This window comes from Dendrobium catenatum, unplaced genomic scaffold (assembly GCF_001605985.2).
Source record: "Dendrobium catenatum unplaced genomic scaffold, ASM160598v2 fragScaff_scaffold_743, whole genome shotgun sequence".
Classification (NCBI taxonomy): Eukaryota; Viridiplantae; Streptophyta; class Magnoliopsida; order Asparagales; family Orchidaceae; genus Dendrobium; species Dendrobium catenatum.
The window spans coordinates 3260108-3276297 of record NW_021319205.1 but is presented as its reverse complement, the minus strand read 5'-3'; the positions used below and the strand labels follow the sequence as shown (position 1 = coordinate 3276297).

General features: G+C 33.6%; 1 protein-coding gene across 1 annotated transcript; it reads left to right on the top strand.

Annotated features, from left to right (window-relative positions):
* The first annotated feature begins 1107 nt into the window (after positions 1 to 1107).
* LOC114580043 lies at positions 1108 to 1926 on the top strand. The gene has a single exon (XM_028696480.1). The coding sequence runs from the start codon at positions 1108 to 1110 to the stop codon at positions 1924 to 1926; it is 819 nt and encodes a 272-aa protein (XP_028552313.1).
* Positions 1927 to 16190: the final 14264 nt, after the last annotated feature.

Here is a 16190-nt window from a genome sequence, read left to right as displayed (position 1 = left end):
AGTTAACCAACAGGTGGTTGCCCTGATAGTAGAACTAAAGAAAGTGTTAAAATCACAAGCTAATATGCAAATGCGGCAAAGCCATATATTGGAGGAGTTGCAAATAATTAGGGCATAATTTACTAAAAAATAACCTATAGAAATCAAAGAGAGTGAGGGGATGAAGGAGAAGTAGAGCCTGGATAGTTATAATTCTTTAGTTGGTTTTTTGTAAATTTTTAGAGATGGTGGATTTTGACTATGATTTGTATAGTACAGTGGTTGATAATTGTATAATGCATTTTGAATAATGTCATTCTGAGAATGTTTAAATTTCTTATAAATTGAGACCATTTATGTGATTGATACTTTCTTCAAGGGTTATTGTGCAATAATGAACATGATAAATTAATATTTTATTTCAATGTTACATGTTTTGATGGATATTTTTTTTGGAAATTTCATACGAAGGATTCTGGGTGGAAATTACTACAAATAATTTTCATCAAAATTATCAACAGAATATTTCGTCGATACTTCTAGTGGAATCTCAAACAAAATTTGCCAGTGTGATTCAACAAAATCCCTTTAGATTACAGTTGAAAATTCATCGGTAAAATTTTTGATGAAAAAAATCTACCGCTAATTCTTTTCTGACGCATGTTTTAGAGAATGTAAGTTTTATGTTGGAAATCAGCCAAAATATCCCATTTCTGACAGAATTTTCAATTTGTTTGGTGAATAATTGTGTTGAAAAATCCATGTTTTCTTGTAGTGATTGTTAAAGCTTAAGTGGTTTTTATTTGTATCACAAAAGTTTAGTTTTTTTTTCTACCTATAACATTTCCACTCCAATTTAATTATTTAAATTACATAAGACCAATCTAAATTTAGTACTAGGCTATCACAAATGCTATGGGATCAGTATGGGATCAGTCACACCGAACGTCGAAGAGAAGTCTTTCGCCCTAGCCGCCTCCAGGCGATTTTAGGGTTCTGCGAGATTTCTCTTCTCCCGGCCTGTTCTCTTGGCTGATTTTCGTCTTTCCTGTTGGTTGCTCCTTCTTGAAGGTATTCTGGTGGCGCTGCTGTTCTTTTCCCCTTTTTGGGGCGCTAAATCTGGCGGTTATGGCTTCCTCAAACCCGTGGGGGAAGATAGCCAGTCCGATTCATGGTAAAAGCAAAGGTTTCTTCAACTTGGAAGGTGATGCTCCTTCTAAATCTCCTACTAGGTCTTTTAAAGATGTTTTATCAGGGGATCCTCTGCAAGGTGAGAACGCGCCCAAATTTACTCAGTCTGTGATTAATGGTGCTCCTGCTATTCTCATCTCTGATGAGGACATTCTTAAACTAGCGTCTCCTTTTAAATTTACTTTAGTGGGGAAGTTTAATCTTCGTAGACCAAATCTTGATAACATCCGTTCTTTTTTCGCTAATCTCAAGCTTTCTGGGTTTTACTCCATCGGTCTTCTGGATTCTCGTCATGTTGCCATTCAGTTGTCCAACGACATGGATTATAGTCGCATTTTTTCTAGACGTTCCTATTTTATTTGTAATTGCCAAATGAAAGTTTTAAAGTGGACACCTTTCTTTGATATTCATGAGGAATCTCCCATTGTGCCTGTCTGGATTTCCTTCCCAAATTTACGCTTACATTTTTTCAATCCTCAAGTTTTACATGCATTAGGTTCTGTTTTTGGTAGACCATTGCAAACTGATCAAGCGACGGCTTCCAGGACGAGGCCGTCTGTTGCTCGGGTTCTTGTGGAAGTTGATATTTCAAAGAAGTTTGCAAAAGAAATTTGGGTTGGATCCAGGGATTTTGGTTACATGCAAAAGGTGGAGTTTGAAAAAGTGGCGGATTTCTGTACCCATTGTAAGATGCATGGTCATGGGGCTGTAGATTGCTTTAAACTTCATCCTGATTTAAAAAGCTCAGGCCATTGAAAATCCTTACATTGTCCCTAGCTGTATTTCTGAAACTGATAATTTTATGCTGACTAAACTTCCTTTGGAGGAGGAGATTTGGAATGTCATTCAAAATATGAACATGGACTCTGTGGCGGGTCCTGATGGTTTTACTACAAAATTTTTTGTTAAAACTTTGCAGATCACCAAGATTGATATTATTGAAGCTGTCCACGAATTTTTCTCTGGGAAACCCTATGGCAAATTCTTTTCTTCTACTAATATTGTTTTAATTCCTAAGAAAGAGCTTACTAATGATTGGAATGATTTTAGACTGATAAGTTTGTGTTCTTTCTTTAACAAATTGGTGTCTAAAATTATTTCTTCCAGATTGGTGAACATTCTTCCTAGAATTATTTCTCAAAATCAAACGGGTTTTGTTAGAGGTAGAAGTATTTTTGATAATATTCTTCTTACTCAAGAAATTGCTCATGATATTAATATCAAAACCAAAGGTGGTAACATTATCTTTAAGTTAGATATCACTAAAGCTTATGATAATTTAAATTGGGAGTTTTTATATAAAGTCCTTGCTTTATTCGGTTTTAGTGAGTCGTTTATTCTTTTGGTGAAAAACAGCATTGAAAATTGTTATTTTTCTATCATTATTAACGGAGCTAGCCATGGTTATTTCAAGTCTTCTCAGGGTTTGAGACAAGGTGACCCTCTTTCACCTGTTTTGTTCATTATTATTGTTGATTACCTGTCCAAAAGTCTTGAGGAATTATTCATGAGACACCCTTCTTTGTAGTACCATACTTTGGGGGGTATTCCTATCTCTCACCTTTCTTTTGCTGATGATTTTATTATTTTCTCTAATGCGTGCTTTAACAATATTAAAATTCTGATCAAATTTTTGGAAGGTTTCCATAAGATCAGTGGTCTCAACATTAATAGAAACAAGAGTAATTTCATTGTTTCTAAGTCGGTTAACAATGCCAAAATTAATGCGATTATTAGATTATGCAATTTTAATTGTGTTTATTTTCCTATCAAATATTTAGGTACGCCTATTTTTAAGGGAAGCAAAAAAGCTTCTATTTTTGAAGATATTTTCAATGTTTTTCAATGTAAAATTTCAAATTGGACCACTAAATTTTTATCTTTTGGTGGTAGATTTTTGTTAATCAAGCATGTGTTAAATTCGATTCCTATTTTTATTTTTCACACGCTTCACCCCTCTCCTGCCACTTGTCTGAGACTGGAATGTCTTATCAACAAATTTTTCTGGGGAGCCAATAATGAGCATTCGTGTATTTATTGGGCTTCGTGGAACAAAGTTTGTGGGCCGGTTAATGAAGGTGGTTTGGGAAGCAAAAGTATTTTGGATATGGTGCATGCTTTCTCTCATAAGTTATGGTTTGCTTTTAGGACTAACAATAGTCTCTGGTCTAAATTTATGTATATTAAGTATTGTAAGGATATTAACCCTTTATATTGTAGTTTCAAGGTGGTTGATTCTATGGTTTGGAAAAGATTATGTAAGATAAGTTGGGAAGCCGAAAAATTTGTTCAATGGGGGTTAGGGAATGGTGATGTCTCTTTCTTGCAGGATAATTGGTTGGGAAATGGATCTATTGATAGTATGCTTAATGCTCATACTCTTATTAACACTAAAGTTTCTAGTTTTTGGGTTAATGGTATTTGGAAGGTTATGGAGCTTGGTACTATGATTCCTCATGAGGTGCTTATTCAAATCCTGAGTATTCCGAATCAGCTGGATGCTACTGATAATATTATTTTCAATATTTCTTTTAATGGGCGTTTTAAGCTTAATTTAGTGTGGGATACTTTTAGAGAGAAGCAAGCTGAGTCTATGGTTTTTAAAAATTTGTGGAGTAATTGTTTCCTTGTTTCTTATTCTATTCTTGCTTGGAGATGCATTAAAGGGTTTTTACCTGTGGATACCAGTCTCTGGAATAAAGGTTTTCTCCTGCCCTCTAAATGTCAGTATTGTTTTAATATTGAGAGTATTGAGCATGTCTTTATTCATAGCCATATGGCCAAAACTGTCTGGAGGTTTTTGTCTAATTTTGTTAACAATAATTGCCCTGTCACGGGTAATGAGAATATTTATGCTATGCTTTCTAAATGGATGATTCCTGCTAAGGGTCATATTGTTAACATTTTGCCTATTTTTATTTTATGGTACATATGGAAGGCGAGAAATGAGTCTAAGCATAAGGGTATTAAGATAGATGCTAATGTCATTATTTTGAATGTTAATTATAAAGTCTCTCAGTGTTTCTATGCTAAACTTATTAATGAGAAACATTTCAAAAATTGTGGTATTTATGCTGAGGCTATTGGTATTGATTTAAATGTTGATCAGGTGGATAATAGGGAGCGTTTAGTTAGTTGGTTAAAACCTTCCCACTTGTTCTTTAAGCTTAATACTGATGGGTCGGTAAATCAGTTATCTGCTGGGATGGGAGGAATTCTGCGTGACTGCTACGGTGAGGTAATTTTAGCTTTTTCGGACCCTTTATATCTGTGTAAAGCTATTTTTGCTGAGCTAATGGGTCTCCATAAGGGTTTGGAGCTATGTCTGTCTAAGGGCTTTTATTATGTTCAAGTTGAGGTGGATGCTGTGCTGGTTACTCAATTGATTAATAAAGAAATTCTTGTTAATCCGCAGTATTTCTATCTCATTAGAAAGATTCATATGGCCATGTCTAAGCTTAACTGCTCCTTAAGCAATATTTTCAGAGAATGCAATTTCTGTGCGGATTGGTTGGCTAAGTTTGGTTGTTCTGCTACTAGTAATATTATTTTCGAGATTGATAAAATGCCTGAGCAATTGCTTAATCTGGTTAGACGTGATAATCTGGGGCTTTCTTGATTGGTGTTTTTTGTTTCTTGGGGTGTTTAGTTTCTGGGTTTTTTCCTGTTTCTTCCTTTTGCTGGGTTGTCCGGGCGTGATTTTGTGGTTCTGCTTTGTTTTCCTGGTCTGGAGTATCTTTCCGGAGGTGTTTGCATTTGCATTTGGATGTGGATTTTCTGCTGGATCTTGACTGTACTCTGTTTTTTTTTCTCATTTGGGGTCACAAGCTCTGCATTGGAGGCTTCGATATTTATTTCTTATTTTTTCCTTGGTTCCTGGACACTTGTTTGGTCTGCTGTATTGATAGTAAAACCTGGGAATCCTATAGTCCTGCTGGTAGTTTTTTGGGATCTAATGATGGTTTTCTCATTACTGACTATGCTTATTATGTGTTATATATTTGCAGGAAGTTATTTATTTCTCTTCGTAAAAGCTATACGGTTGCCAAGGTTAGTATATTTGCTTATTAGTATTTATTGATAATTTTTACTGGTTTTTGGCAGGAAGAATGAGCAGACTGAGATCAACAGTTGCTTCCTTTTTTGGGTTCTGTTTACTCACAGTCCTAGGTTTTTGTGGCATTACTTTTGTAACGGTAGAAAAAGGAACCACCGGCTCATAGGTTTTTATTTTACTTTTTTACTTGTAGCTCTTTCGAGCAGTAGGGAGCTAGAGGTTCTTTTTAAGGACCTTGTAACCATTTTTTGAATATTAACACGTAGGCCCCATGAGTGGGTTTTAACAAAAAAAAAAAAAAGCTATGGGATTATCCTTCAGTGGTAACTAAAACTTTCAATATCATGTAATCATGCATATTTGGAGTAAAACCTATCATCATAAAATTTTTATAATCTCCCAGCCTCAATGCCTACATATTAGACTCATTTTCTTAAGATAGTCTCGATGCATAAGACTTACTATAGAAAAATGAGTTAGTTCTGATGAAAAAGTTAATCAGAAATCAAAGGATTTTTGTTGGAAGTTATAATTTACGGACTGTCAATGAAACTATTTTCATCACTAAAATGAGCGTAGGAAACAAGCTTTTGTTGGAATTTATATTTGTCGAAAATATTTTTTGATAGATTTTCTATGGTTTTCCAATGGAAATCTCGAATACAAAATCCATCGATTTTCCATTGAATTTTTTTCTAGGACTTTTTTGTGAAAATTCCTTCAGGAAATCCACAAAAATTCATAAAAAATTTTGACAAAAAATTTGCTTAAAAATTAATTTTTTTAGAAGAAATACCAAATTGCATTAAGAAAGAAGCCTAGATAAAAACTACACAATCAAAGGCAACCTATTACATTCCTCCTTTAACAAAAGAACAAATGAAGGAGGAATATTATTCTCACTAATTACATCCCAAAAGAAATCATACTCACAAGCTAAGTTAGCATAATAATTAGCTAACTTATTACATTGTCTATTAACAAAATTAAAAAAAATATGTTATTGAAGTTCTTCATGAATAAAAGGTCTTCATTTATTTGATCTCTCATCCTCTTCTCTGGTATTCTATACAACTTGTGGAGAAAGTTGATGACATTTAGATTATCTCCCTCTATAACAATGCCATTAGCCTCAAACATCCAACTTTGAATAAAACTTCTCAAAGATTTAAAAGCAAACAGCTCCAACTATGCACTATCCCAATGAGCATATCCACATCAAATGCCATTAAAAACCTTCCTTTGTAATCTCCTACTACTCCCCCAATTCCAGCTTTATTCAGCTTGAAAATGGATCCATCTATATTTATTTTCAACCAATTGGGTGGAGGGGGTGCCAGAAATTAGACAATCGTGAAGATTGATTAGTACCCCAGTTTCCCAATATGATCTTGTCTTTATGTAAAATATTCATAAAACTTATGACTCTAGAAGCAATAACAACATGTCTTTCTTCCACATCACCATGCTTTACTATATTTCTATTAATCCATGAATGGAAAAGCAATATAAAGTTCATATTTGGAAAGAAAGGGTTCCTTACCGAAAATGATTTTAACTTCTTCATACATTCCGAGAAAGAGCTAAAAACTGGAACCGAGAATCCCCATGAGTTCAGTAATCTTATAACTTGCTACAATTTTGGACATGTAGTTGTACAATGATCAATACATTCCATCTCAAGAAAACCTCTTGGACAAAGGTATGAATCAGCAAGCCTTCTATAAAATAGGTAATCTGCAGTTGGAATTGTATTCATACATAGCATCCAAACAAACAATTCAACTCGTGGATTAAGCTTTAGCTTGAGGAACCAATGGTCCACCTCTTCTTGCATAGTCTTTGTATACCGAGCTGCTAAACAGAAAGATGAAATTGATTTACCAGATAATTTAAACTTGAGTTCCAATCTATATTCCTCCAAGCTCTGCTGCTAAAAAATCATTTTTTTTATGGAATGCATATAGAAAAATTTTATTAAAAAAGATAAGTACAAAAAACTAAGTGATTGCTTCACAATCACAGTCCTCCTTGAGTAAAGAAATAAATCTAGGAGGAACCTTATTACAGTTGAGATTATCCCAAAAGAAATCTAAGGAGCGAGCATAATTAGCACAAAAATCCGCTAATCTATTACTATTTCTATGAACAAGTGGAAGAGAACCTGATTGAACTCTGACAGAAAGGAGAAGTCCAAATTGCCAAGGTCTTCCTCAAAACCTGCCTTCATATTAAAGATTTTATTGAAAAAATCTATAGTATTCTTATTTTCACCTTCTATAATGATTCCTTTGTAATCATATCTCTCTTGAAGAATAAAAGCTTTTATGGATAAGATTGCATTCATCTCCATTTGAGCTGGATCCCAGTGCTTACATTTAATATTAAATGCACAAATAAGCCTTCCTTTATGATCACAGAATACACCGCCAATTCCGGCATTGTAATTGCTTTTAACAGAAGCATCTATATTCAGTTTAATCCATTCAGTTGGAGGGGGAAACCAATGAATTAACAGCTGTGAAAGCTAGTTAGTTTCCCAGTAATCTGAATTAGTCTTGAAAGATGCTACAGCCATGCTGATAGCATTGCCTGCAATGTATGATGAGCTGTCTTCCTTTCCTCCGTGAATCACACTGCTCCTATTGATCCAATTCAAATAAACCATTGAACAATAAATGTTACCTATAAATGGATCTTTAGTTGCCAATAAAATTAAGCCTTTAAAATAGTCTTCCATTGATTTAAAAACTGGAACTGCAAATCCCCATCTTCTAATAATATTTAAAATCTGAATCAACTTTTGACAATTTACCGCAATATGAAACTCATTTTCCACAGACTTGCAACCTCTCGGGCATTCTTCAATCCTAGACAGATTCCTGTATTTCAAAAAGGCATTTGATGGTATAACATTAATGCTAAGCCTCCACCAAAAAAGACTTACTCGGGGTATAAGATACAATTTTTTCCTCCATTTCCATGTTGGATCTCCAATTCCATAGTTATTAGAATTTAAAGAAATTAATGCTGAAATAGATTTACTTGAGAACTTGAATTTTAGTTCTAGTTGATCTCCAATTAAATTAGGAAAAATATTAACCTTGTTAATGATTTCAATCAAATCAGGTCCAAAGAACAGCTTTAGTTTATCTGCAATCCATTCTCCTTCATTGAAAAAGTAATCTAGATTTTGGATCTCTAGCCCCATATATGCTACATAAGTAGGCCATTTTGAAATTGATTTGTCATAAATCCAAACATCTTGCAGGATATTGATATTATTCCCTTTAGACACCTTCCATCTTAAGATGTCTTTAAGAGCTTGAAATCTGTTAACTATAATTTTGATCGTAGGAGAGCTATGAGGCTTAAGCTGTATGTTCCAAGGTTGATTACCATACTTAGCAGCCAGGATTCTGTATTGAATAGACGATGGATTTGAAATGAGTTTCCAAGCAAACTTTGCTCGAAGTGGACTAACTTTAGAAACCATAGAATGGATACCTTGCCCTCCCATACTAAGAGGCTTGTAAAGTACCTCCCAAGAGACATAATGTAATCATTTATTACCATCATGTTTATTCCCTAGAAAATCCCTACACATTTTATCAAGTTCTTTGAGTAAACCCAAAGGAACTAAAGAGTGAGTAATGTGATAAATGGGGAAGGATGAAATAATAGATTTGACAAGAAGAATCTTCCCAGCTAATGAAATGTATTTGTTTCCCCAAACATTCATATAATCATTAGCTTTGTTTAAAAGATGAGAGAAATCCATTCTAGAAGTCCTTCTCAACACAATATTGATCCCAAGATATTTAAGTTCTTGAACCACTTTGTATTTCAGGATTTTAGCCAATCTCTTCCTCCTTCTTTTAACCGAATTCCCAAAAAGAATGGATGATTTATGGATATTAATTGTTTGCCCGGTCCAATTATAGTAAAGATCCAAAATTCCTTTTGCTTTCTTTACACTACTCCCATCATCTTTCAAGAAGAAAACTATGTCATCATCATATAATAGATGTGAGATTTTCTCAACATTAGGAGCTTAATACCCAATTCCTTTCCATTCTGCATAACCACATCTGAGAGAAGTTGGGAGCATAAAATGAAAAGAAAGGGAGAGAGTGGACAACCTTGCCTAAGTCCCCTTTTGGCTTCAATCCAATCAGAATTATTACCATTAATGATAATAGAAAAATTAGTATCCAAAACACATTGAATAAGGAAGTTAGCAAACTTATCTAGAAAACCCAAGTTCTTCAAGACCTGTGTAAGAGTTGACAAACTCATACTGTCATAAGCTTGTTCCATGTCGATTTTAATAGCCATAAGTCCTTTTTTAGATTTGGAGAATCTAAACTTGTTGCAAACTTCCTATGCTAACAGAATATGTTCAGAATTAGATCGGCCTTTAATAAAAGCAGCTTGATCTTCTAAAATTAGTTTTGGAATAAGAACTAATATTCTGTTTAATAACATCTTGGCTACCAACTTATAAATAGATAAACATAGACTTATAGGTCTAAAATTAGAAGGGAGTACCGGGTTCTCTATTTTTGGGATTAGAATTATCAATTTCTCCTTCCAACTAGGATTCATGATTCCTAGTTCAAAAAAAGATTAAATACCCTTCCAAACATCATTTCTAATAATGAACCAAAAAGTTTTGATGAATGAATAAGAAATCCCATCAATACCAGGAGAAATATTGGATTCAAGATGTTTAACCACTTCTTCTAGCTCTTCTTCCTTGAAATCATTTAAGAGAAATTGTTTATCCAATTCATTAAGCACATTAAAAGGCTTCGGCCAACCAAAAAGACAGCAAATCTTCTCCTCCCATTTGTTTTTGAAAAAACTAAAAAAAATGTCTTCAATTTCAATTGGATTAGTTGTAATTCCGCCATCTTCACCTTTAATTTGATGAATCCAGTTAGAATTCCTCCTGCCCGTTGCATAAGTGTGGAAAAACTTAGTGTTTGAATCACCATCCATCAACCATTTCATTTTTTCTCTTTGTTTCCACCACAAGTTTAGACGAGACAATGTAATATTTAAATCATGAACTTTAGATTTTAGCAACAGTAATTTCTCTTCGGTCAAACCACCTGATTTAGCTTCTTCAAACTGCAATTCCAATATCTCCTTCTTCGAATTTTCTTTTAACATTATCAGATCCTGATGTTTATTTTTACTCCAGTAATAAAGAGCTTTGAAAACTCTTTTAAACTTTTTATTCAAAGAAATAGCTGGATCTCGTATCATACTCATTCCCCAAGAGCTTTTGACAATGCCTGTTGAAGCAACATATGAAGACCGCACCTCTTCATACTTGATAAACCATTTTTTCCAAGCAGCTGGATTAAGCAAGTTGACTAGAATGGGGCAGTGGTCAGATGCTACCCTTGTGAGGTGTTTAATAACCGGATTTTGAATAGAGTGCAAAGCAACCGAATTCAATAAACATTTATCCAATCTTTCAATAATTCTAGCTCCCCCTGTTTTGTTGTTACACCAAGTGTACCTAGGACCGATGATATTCAGTTCATGAAGATCACATGAACTAATAAAATTACTAAAATCTTGAACAACTTGAGAGAATTTGAATTTTTTCCCTCCCAACTTGTCGTTCGGCGATAAAAGGCAGTTGAAGTCTCCTCCAATGATTATGGGTAAATCAAAATTGAAAATGCCTTCAAGAGTGTTCCATAAGCTCCTCCTTCTGTATAAATCATTGCTTCCATAGATTGATGCTATAATCCAGCTCCCTTTATTAGTGATGTTCAATTCACCAACAATGGCTTGGGAAGAAGTCACTAAGGTAGAAAAAGACGGAAGATCCTTTCTCCAACAAACCATAAGTCCACCTGACATCCCTTCAGCAGGAAATAAGTTAAAAAATAATAGCTTTCCTATGAATTTATCATAGTCTTTTCTATCAAAAGAGGATAACTTAGTTTCAGATAACCCAAAAAAAATAAGATCATTATCTTTAATACATTCCTTCAAGTACTGGGAGGCCTCCTTCTTCCTTGCCCCCGACAATTCCAAAAAATTAAGGAAGTCATGATTGATAAGAAGAGGTATTAGTCCCTTTTCTACCTTTATTAATTCCTTCTCCTTTTCTACCATGAGAGATAATATTATCCTTTCTTAAGGATTTCAGTTCCTTATGAAGTTTGAAGTCAGATTTTTGATAGGGTATACTTGAGTTCGCAAGTAATCCCTCAGGATTTTCAAGAGTTCGCAAGAAACCCTTCCCCTTGATTTCTTTTGAAGGAGAATCTGCCTTCTCCAGTAATTCAGCCTTAATGTTTCTCTTGGCTTCATCATTTTTTCCTTTGCATTCTTTATTAATTTCAATCTCTTCTATTTCCAAGACAGGAAATGAATCAACAGGTTTTTTCAAAGCTATTTTATCAGATTTTTCTGTAGAACATCCATTTCTTTTTGATCCTTCCAAACAAGAATCCAGCTCTTCTTCTTCCAAAATACTGAAATTGTTTTTCATAATTACTCCTGGATTTATGTTTTCCCCCATAGATAAGATGGCTTTAGATTCTGGCACTTGAACAATAGTTTGTTTAACTATTTCTCCTTCTTCTATGATGGGATTTGCCTGAACAGGAATGTAAATTTGAGAAACAGTTTTCTATTTCATTACTATTTTTCCCATATTCCTATTTTTTCTGAACTTGACCTATATCCAAGGTCCCAACTCATCTTGGACATTGGCTTTGTCTTTAACTCCTTCTTGATTCATATTCTTCTCAGTATCAATAGGATATGGAGCAGCATTTACTGAAGATGAATTGTTGATTAAAGAACATTGGTTCTTTATTTGGCCCAGTTTGCCACAATGATAGCATAAAGAAGAAATAATCTCATAGACAACTTTTTGAAAGGATCTTCCATGCATTCCTTCTATCCAAACTCCTTTGGGAACTTTCTTATCCAATTTTAACCGAACACAAACCCGGGTATACTCCCTTTTACCCCATTTAAATGAATTTCCATCAAGAAAAATTGGGGTACCAATCTTGGAAGCAATTCTACATATGTTTTTCTCATCCCAGCAGTGCAAAGGAAGGCATGGCATGCAAATCCAAACCAGAGCTGTAAGTCCTTTCAGGAATTCTGGTGAAAAATTGGGGGTCCATCTGTCCAGCCCAATGATATTACCTCCTATAAACCAACATCCTCCTTCTAGAATTTCTTCAACTGCTTCCGATTTTGTAAAGGAACAAAGAGTCCAGTCTAGACCCAAGGTTGTAAGGTGAAAATTTCCAAATCTAGACCATTGCTTCCAAAGTTCTCTACTGCAAACAGGGAAAGTGATATTACACCCAAAAACTTTGATAACCAATGAGTTTCTCAGGACATGAGAATTAGCATTTTCTGAATCTAAGTCCATAATAACAGTAATCCCATCTTCAGTAATGGGTGTAGAATCCAAATCATAATTGAGCTTGATGTGTTGGGTCCTCATCCAAGCATTACTAGAAGTCACTTTCGAACCAATATCATGTTTTGGGTGAATTGTCTTTTGAAGCATTCCCATCAACTCCAGATTGCAAAATAGGATGAATCAGAATGTCTGAACAAGGAACCGAAGAAAGCTTATCTACATAATGATATTTTTTATTAATTGCATTTGAGATATTCCCATTTATCGCTGGCCACAGGTAAGAGATTGCATTTGAACATCCAAATTTGTTAACAAAAATTTTCAACTCTGATGAAGAAGCTTCTACATCATTCAGTTTCAAATTAGAACGGGACTTCTCAACCCTTGATGTAATGAAATTAGAATTAACCATGATACTTTTCCCTTTTCCTTCCACCAAATCAACAACCTTCTTCACCGGAGCATCAGTAACCTATCTGATAACCAGAGATTTTGCAGCCGATCTGTGGTGTCCACGATCCATTTCAGATCGCAGGAAAGACCATCGTCTTTCTTCCTCAGTTCCCAATTGTCCTTCAGAATCTCTAGAATTGGCTAGCGCACCGACTGGAGGTCGGCGGCCATCCACCGTCATCGACAAACGCCGGTGAAGGTAGCAGAAAAACCACGAATTTGAAAATTTTCAAAAATAACGGATGTTTCTCTCTCTAGCGCAGCTGTTTCTCTCTCTAGCGCGGCTATATGACATATCACCTGCTGCTAAAAAATCATTGGAAATTCAATTTCTAATATAAATTCCTTTGAAAATCTACGAGAAACCTATAACAAAAGAAAAAAAAAAACTCTTATGCCTATTTTTTTCGATACAAACCATAAATCATGAATTATAATAAAAACTCATTATATCATACAAATATAATTCAATACTAGCAATTTTAACAAATAGTATACAAGAAAACAATTTCCTTTTTGAGCCATGCAAAGCGTTGAAAATACACATATATATAGTTGAGCTTAAACTTATTTAAAAGAACAATTTCACATAGAATAAGGCAAAGAGAAATTATCAAGACATTCAGTTCATCCGATAAATAATTTGATTTGTAGAATTTTAGAAATGTTTTACTTCAATGGAGGATAATATAGTCTTCCAAATGTATCTAGAAAATAAAAAGCACATGATGAGACTTTCATGTTCACTAACAACTTAAAATAAATAAAATATACCAAATAAACCAACATCAAAATTATCCAACAAAAATTTTATATTAATGAGAAATATGTTAAATATATGGTACTATATTTAGAAGATGTGGTTTTTGTCCAAGTAAACAACTATATATTCATCACTATAGCGAATTTAAAAAAAATATATTTTTTTTTACCAATGAAAAGAATAGATTTTCAATCATATAAGAATATATTAAGCAATATAATGCAGTGCACATAAATAGCTCCAAAGGTCTAGGTCTGCTAAGTTTTAAGAAAAATTACCTCACTAGAGCTTGTCCAATAGATTGCAGTCATAGCACTCTCATTTCAATGAAATAAGATAAACTGAAACTCTTCAAGTTTTTTTCAAAAATGAAATAAAGAGACATGTGTGAGAATTCAATAAATTTTAGTATCAAAAACTATATAAACTACTTGTATATATATGCAATGGTTGATTGCATGAAATGATTATATCTGCAAGTAACTGATAAGAATCAATGCAATGTAAATATTGTTTGTAGTATTGTTCCTAATATTTCATTTTAATTAAGATAATTTGATGATCATATTAAATCATGTTATTTGTATTTATTTAAAAGTTATAATATGTAAGGAATAAAAAATAATCATCTTGAACTCTTTTTCTTACCAATTTGATTTAAAACATTTTCTCTATATTGTTAAATAATTTTGTAAGTACTGATTCATAGAGAAAATGTATATAAGAGATTTTCATATTCAAATTTAGCAAAAAAAGTATGGAAATCATTTAAAATTTCATTCAATCCTTTGAATCAACAAATAAGAATGAAATCTCAAAGATCTAAAAGATGAAATGCAAATGCCCATATTTATTTTTTCAATGCATTTTCTTTACCATATAAAAGTTTAAGTAAGAACTCTTTTTTTTTTTCACATCTTTTTCTCTCGCTCTAATAGGGCTTCACCTTAGCCGCCTCCCATTGGAGTCGATTTGCTCATGCCCCTCACTATTTTTAGCTTTACTCCTTTATGAAAGTTCCTAATCTTTCTACGATGATGTTTGTTTTTGCCTCGAGTGCAAATCTTCTAGGGTTTATTCATTTTCCTTGATTTTGTGTCCCTCATCACTTGCAGCACCACTTTTCAGGGAAGTTCTCTCTTTCCTTAATGTTTTCCTTTCTCTCTGTAGTTCCTTTCCTACGATTTTCTTGAATATTTTTGGTTATTTTCTACTGATTGTTCTTCCATAAATAGTCCTTATGATCTAAATTATGGTTAAATGGTTAAATGATACTAATTTTCTAAATGCCAAAAAGATATCTTGATCTTTTATTGATGCCCTCTCGGGTGTTTCCTCTTCAACAAATTTTCTTGACCTCAAAACTACAACCCATCGTGGGTTGCTGTCTCTTTGAATTTCTAAAGATGAGCTTCTTATTCTTGACACTTCTTTCAAATTTGCATTGATCGACAAATTTCCTAGTCCATGCTTGCACTAGACTCGGTCCAAAAAAAAATTCTTTAATCTTAAGCTTATCAGTGATTTCTCAGTTACCCTCTTGGATCCAAGGCATGTATTGATAAACTCATGAATGACATAAATTGCAGTAGAGTTTTTACCCATTGCTCTTATGTTGCCAACAATTACTTTATGAAATTGATCAAATGGTCTCATTTTTTTGACATTTATGTGGAATCCCCCATCATTCATATTTGGGTTTCATTTTCTAAACATTTACACCATTTTTTTCTCCTCATATCCTTCATGGTTTTGGATCGTTATTATGTCATCCTCTAAAAAATGATAACGCTACATCAAATGGATCATGCCCCTTAGTTGCTCGTGTTTAGGTAGAATTAAATATCACTAAATGTTGTCCCAATAGTGTGTGGCTTAGGCAAAATTTTTTTGGGTATATTCAACATTTTGAGATGAACAAGTTCCCTCCTTTTTGTGAACATTGCAAAACCCTAGACCATAATAAAATGATTATTTATCATTCATCCTCATTTAGAAAATTATTCAATGAATATTCCTAAGATGGTGATTACTATTGCTAAGGAAAATAATAGGTTAGCTCCTCGTGTTTAGACTAATGTTGTTGTTAAGGAAATTTTGGACACTATTAATACTATGGCTATTAATCCTACTTTCGCTTCTATTATTTTTACTTTGGTATTCAACAAACTCTTCCTCTTTATATGGATTCTATGAATCATTAGGTTGATAATAACATGCTAACTATGGCTTTTGATTTTGAAGTTGATTTTTCTAATTAAGAGACATGGTATTTCTAATCTTGTGGATGTTCCTGATGGTTTGGATGTATCTAATAAGGTGAATACAAT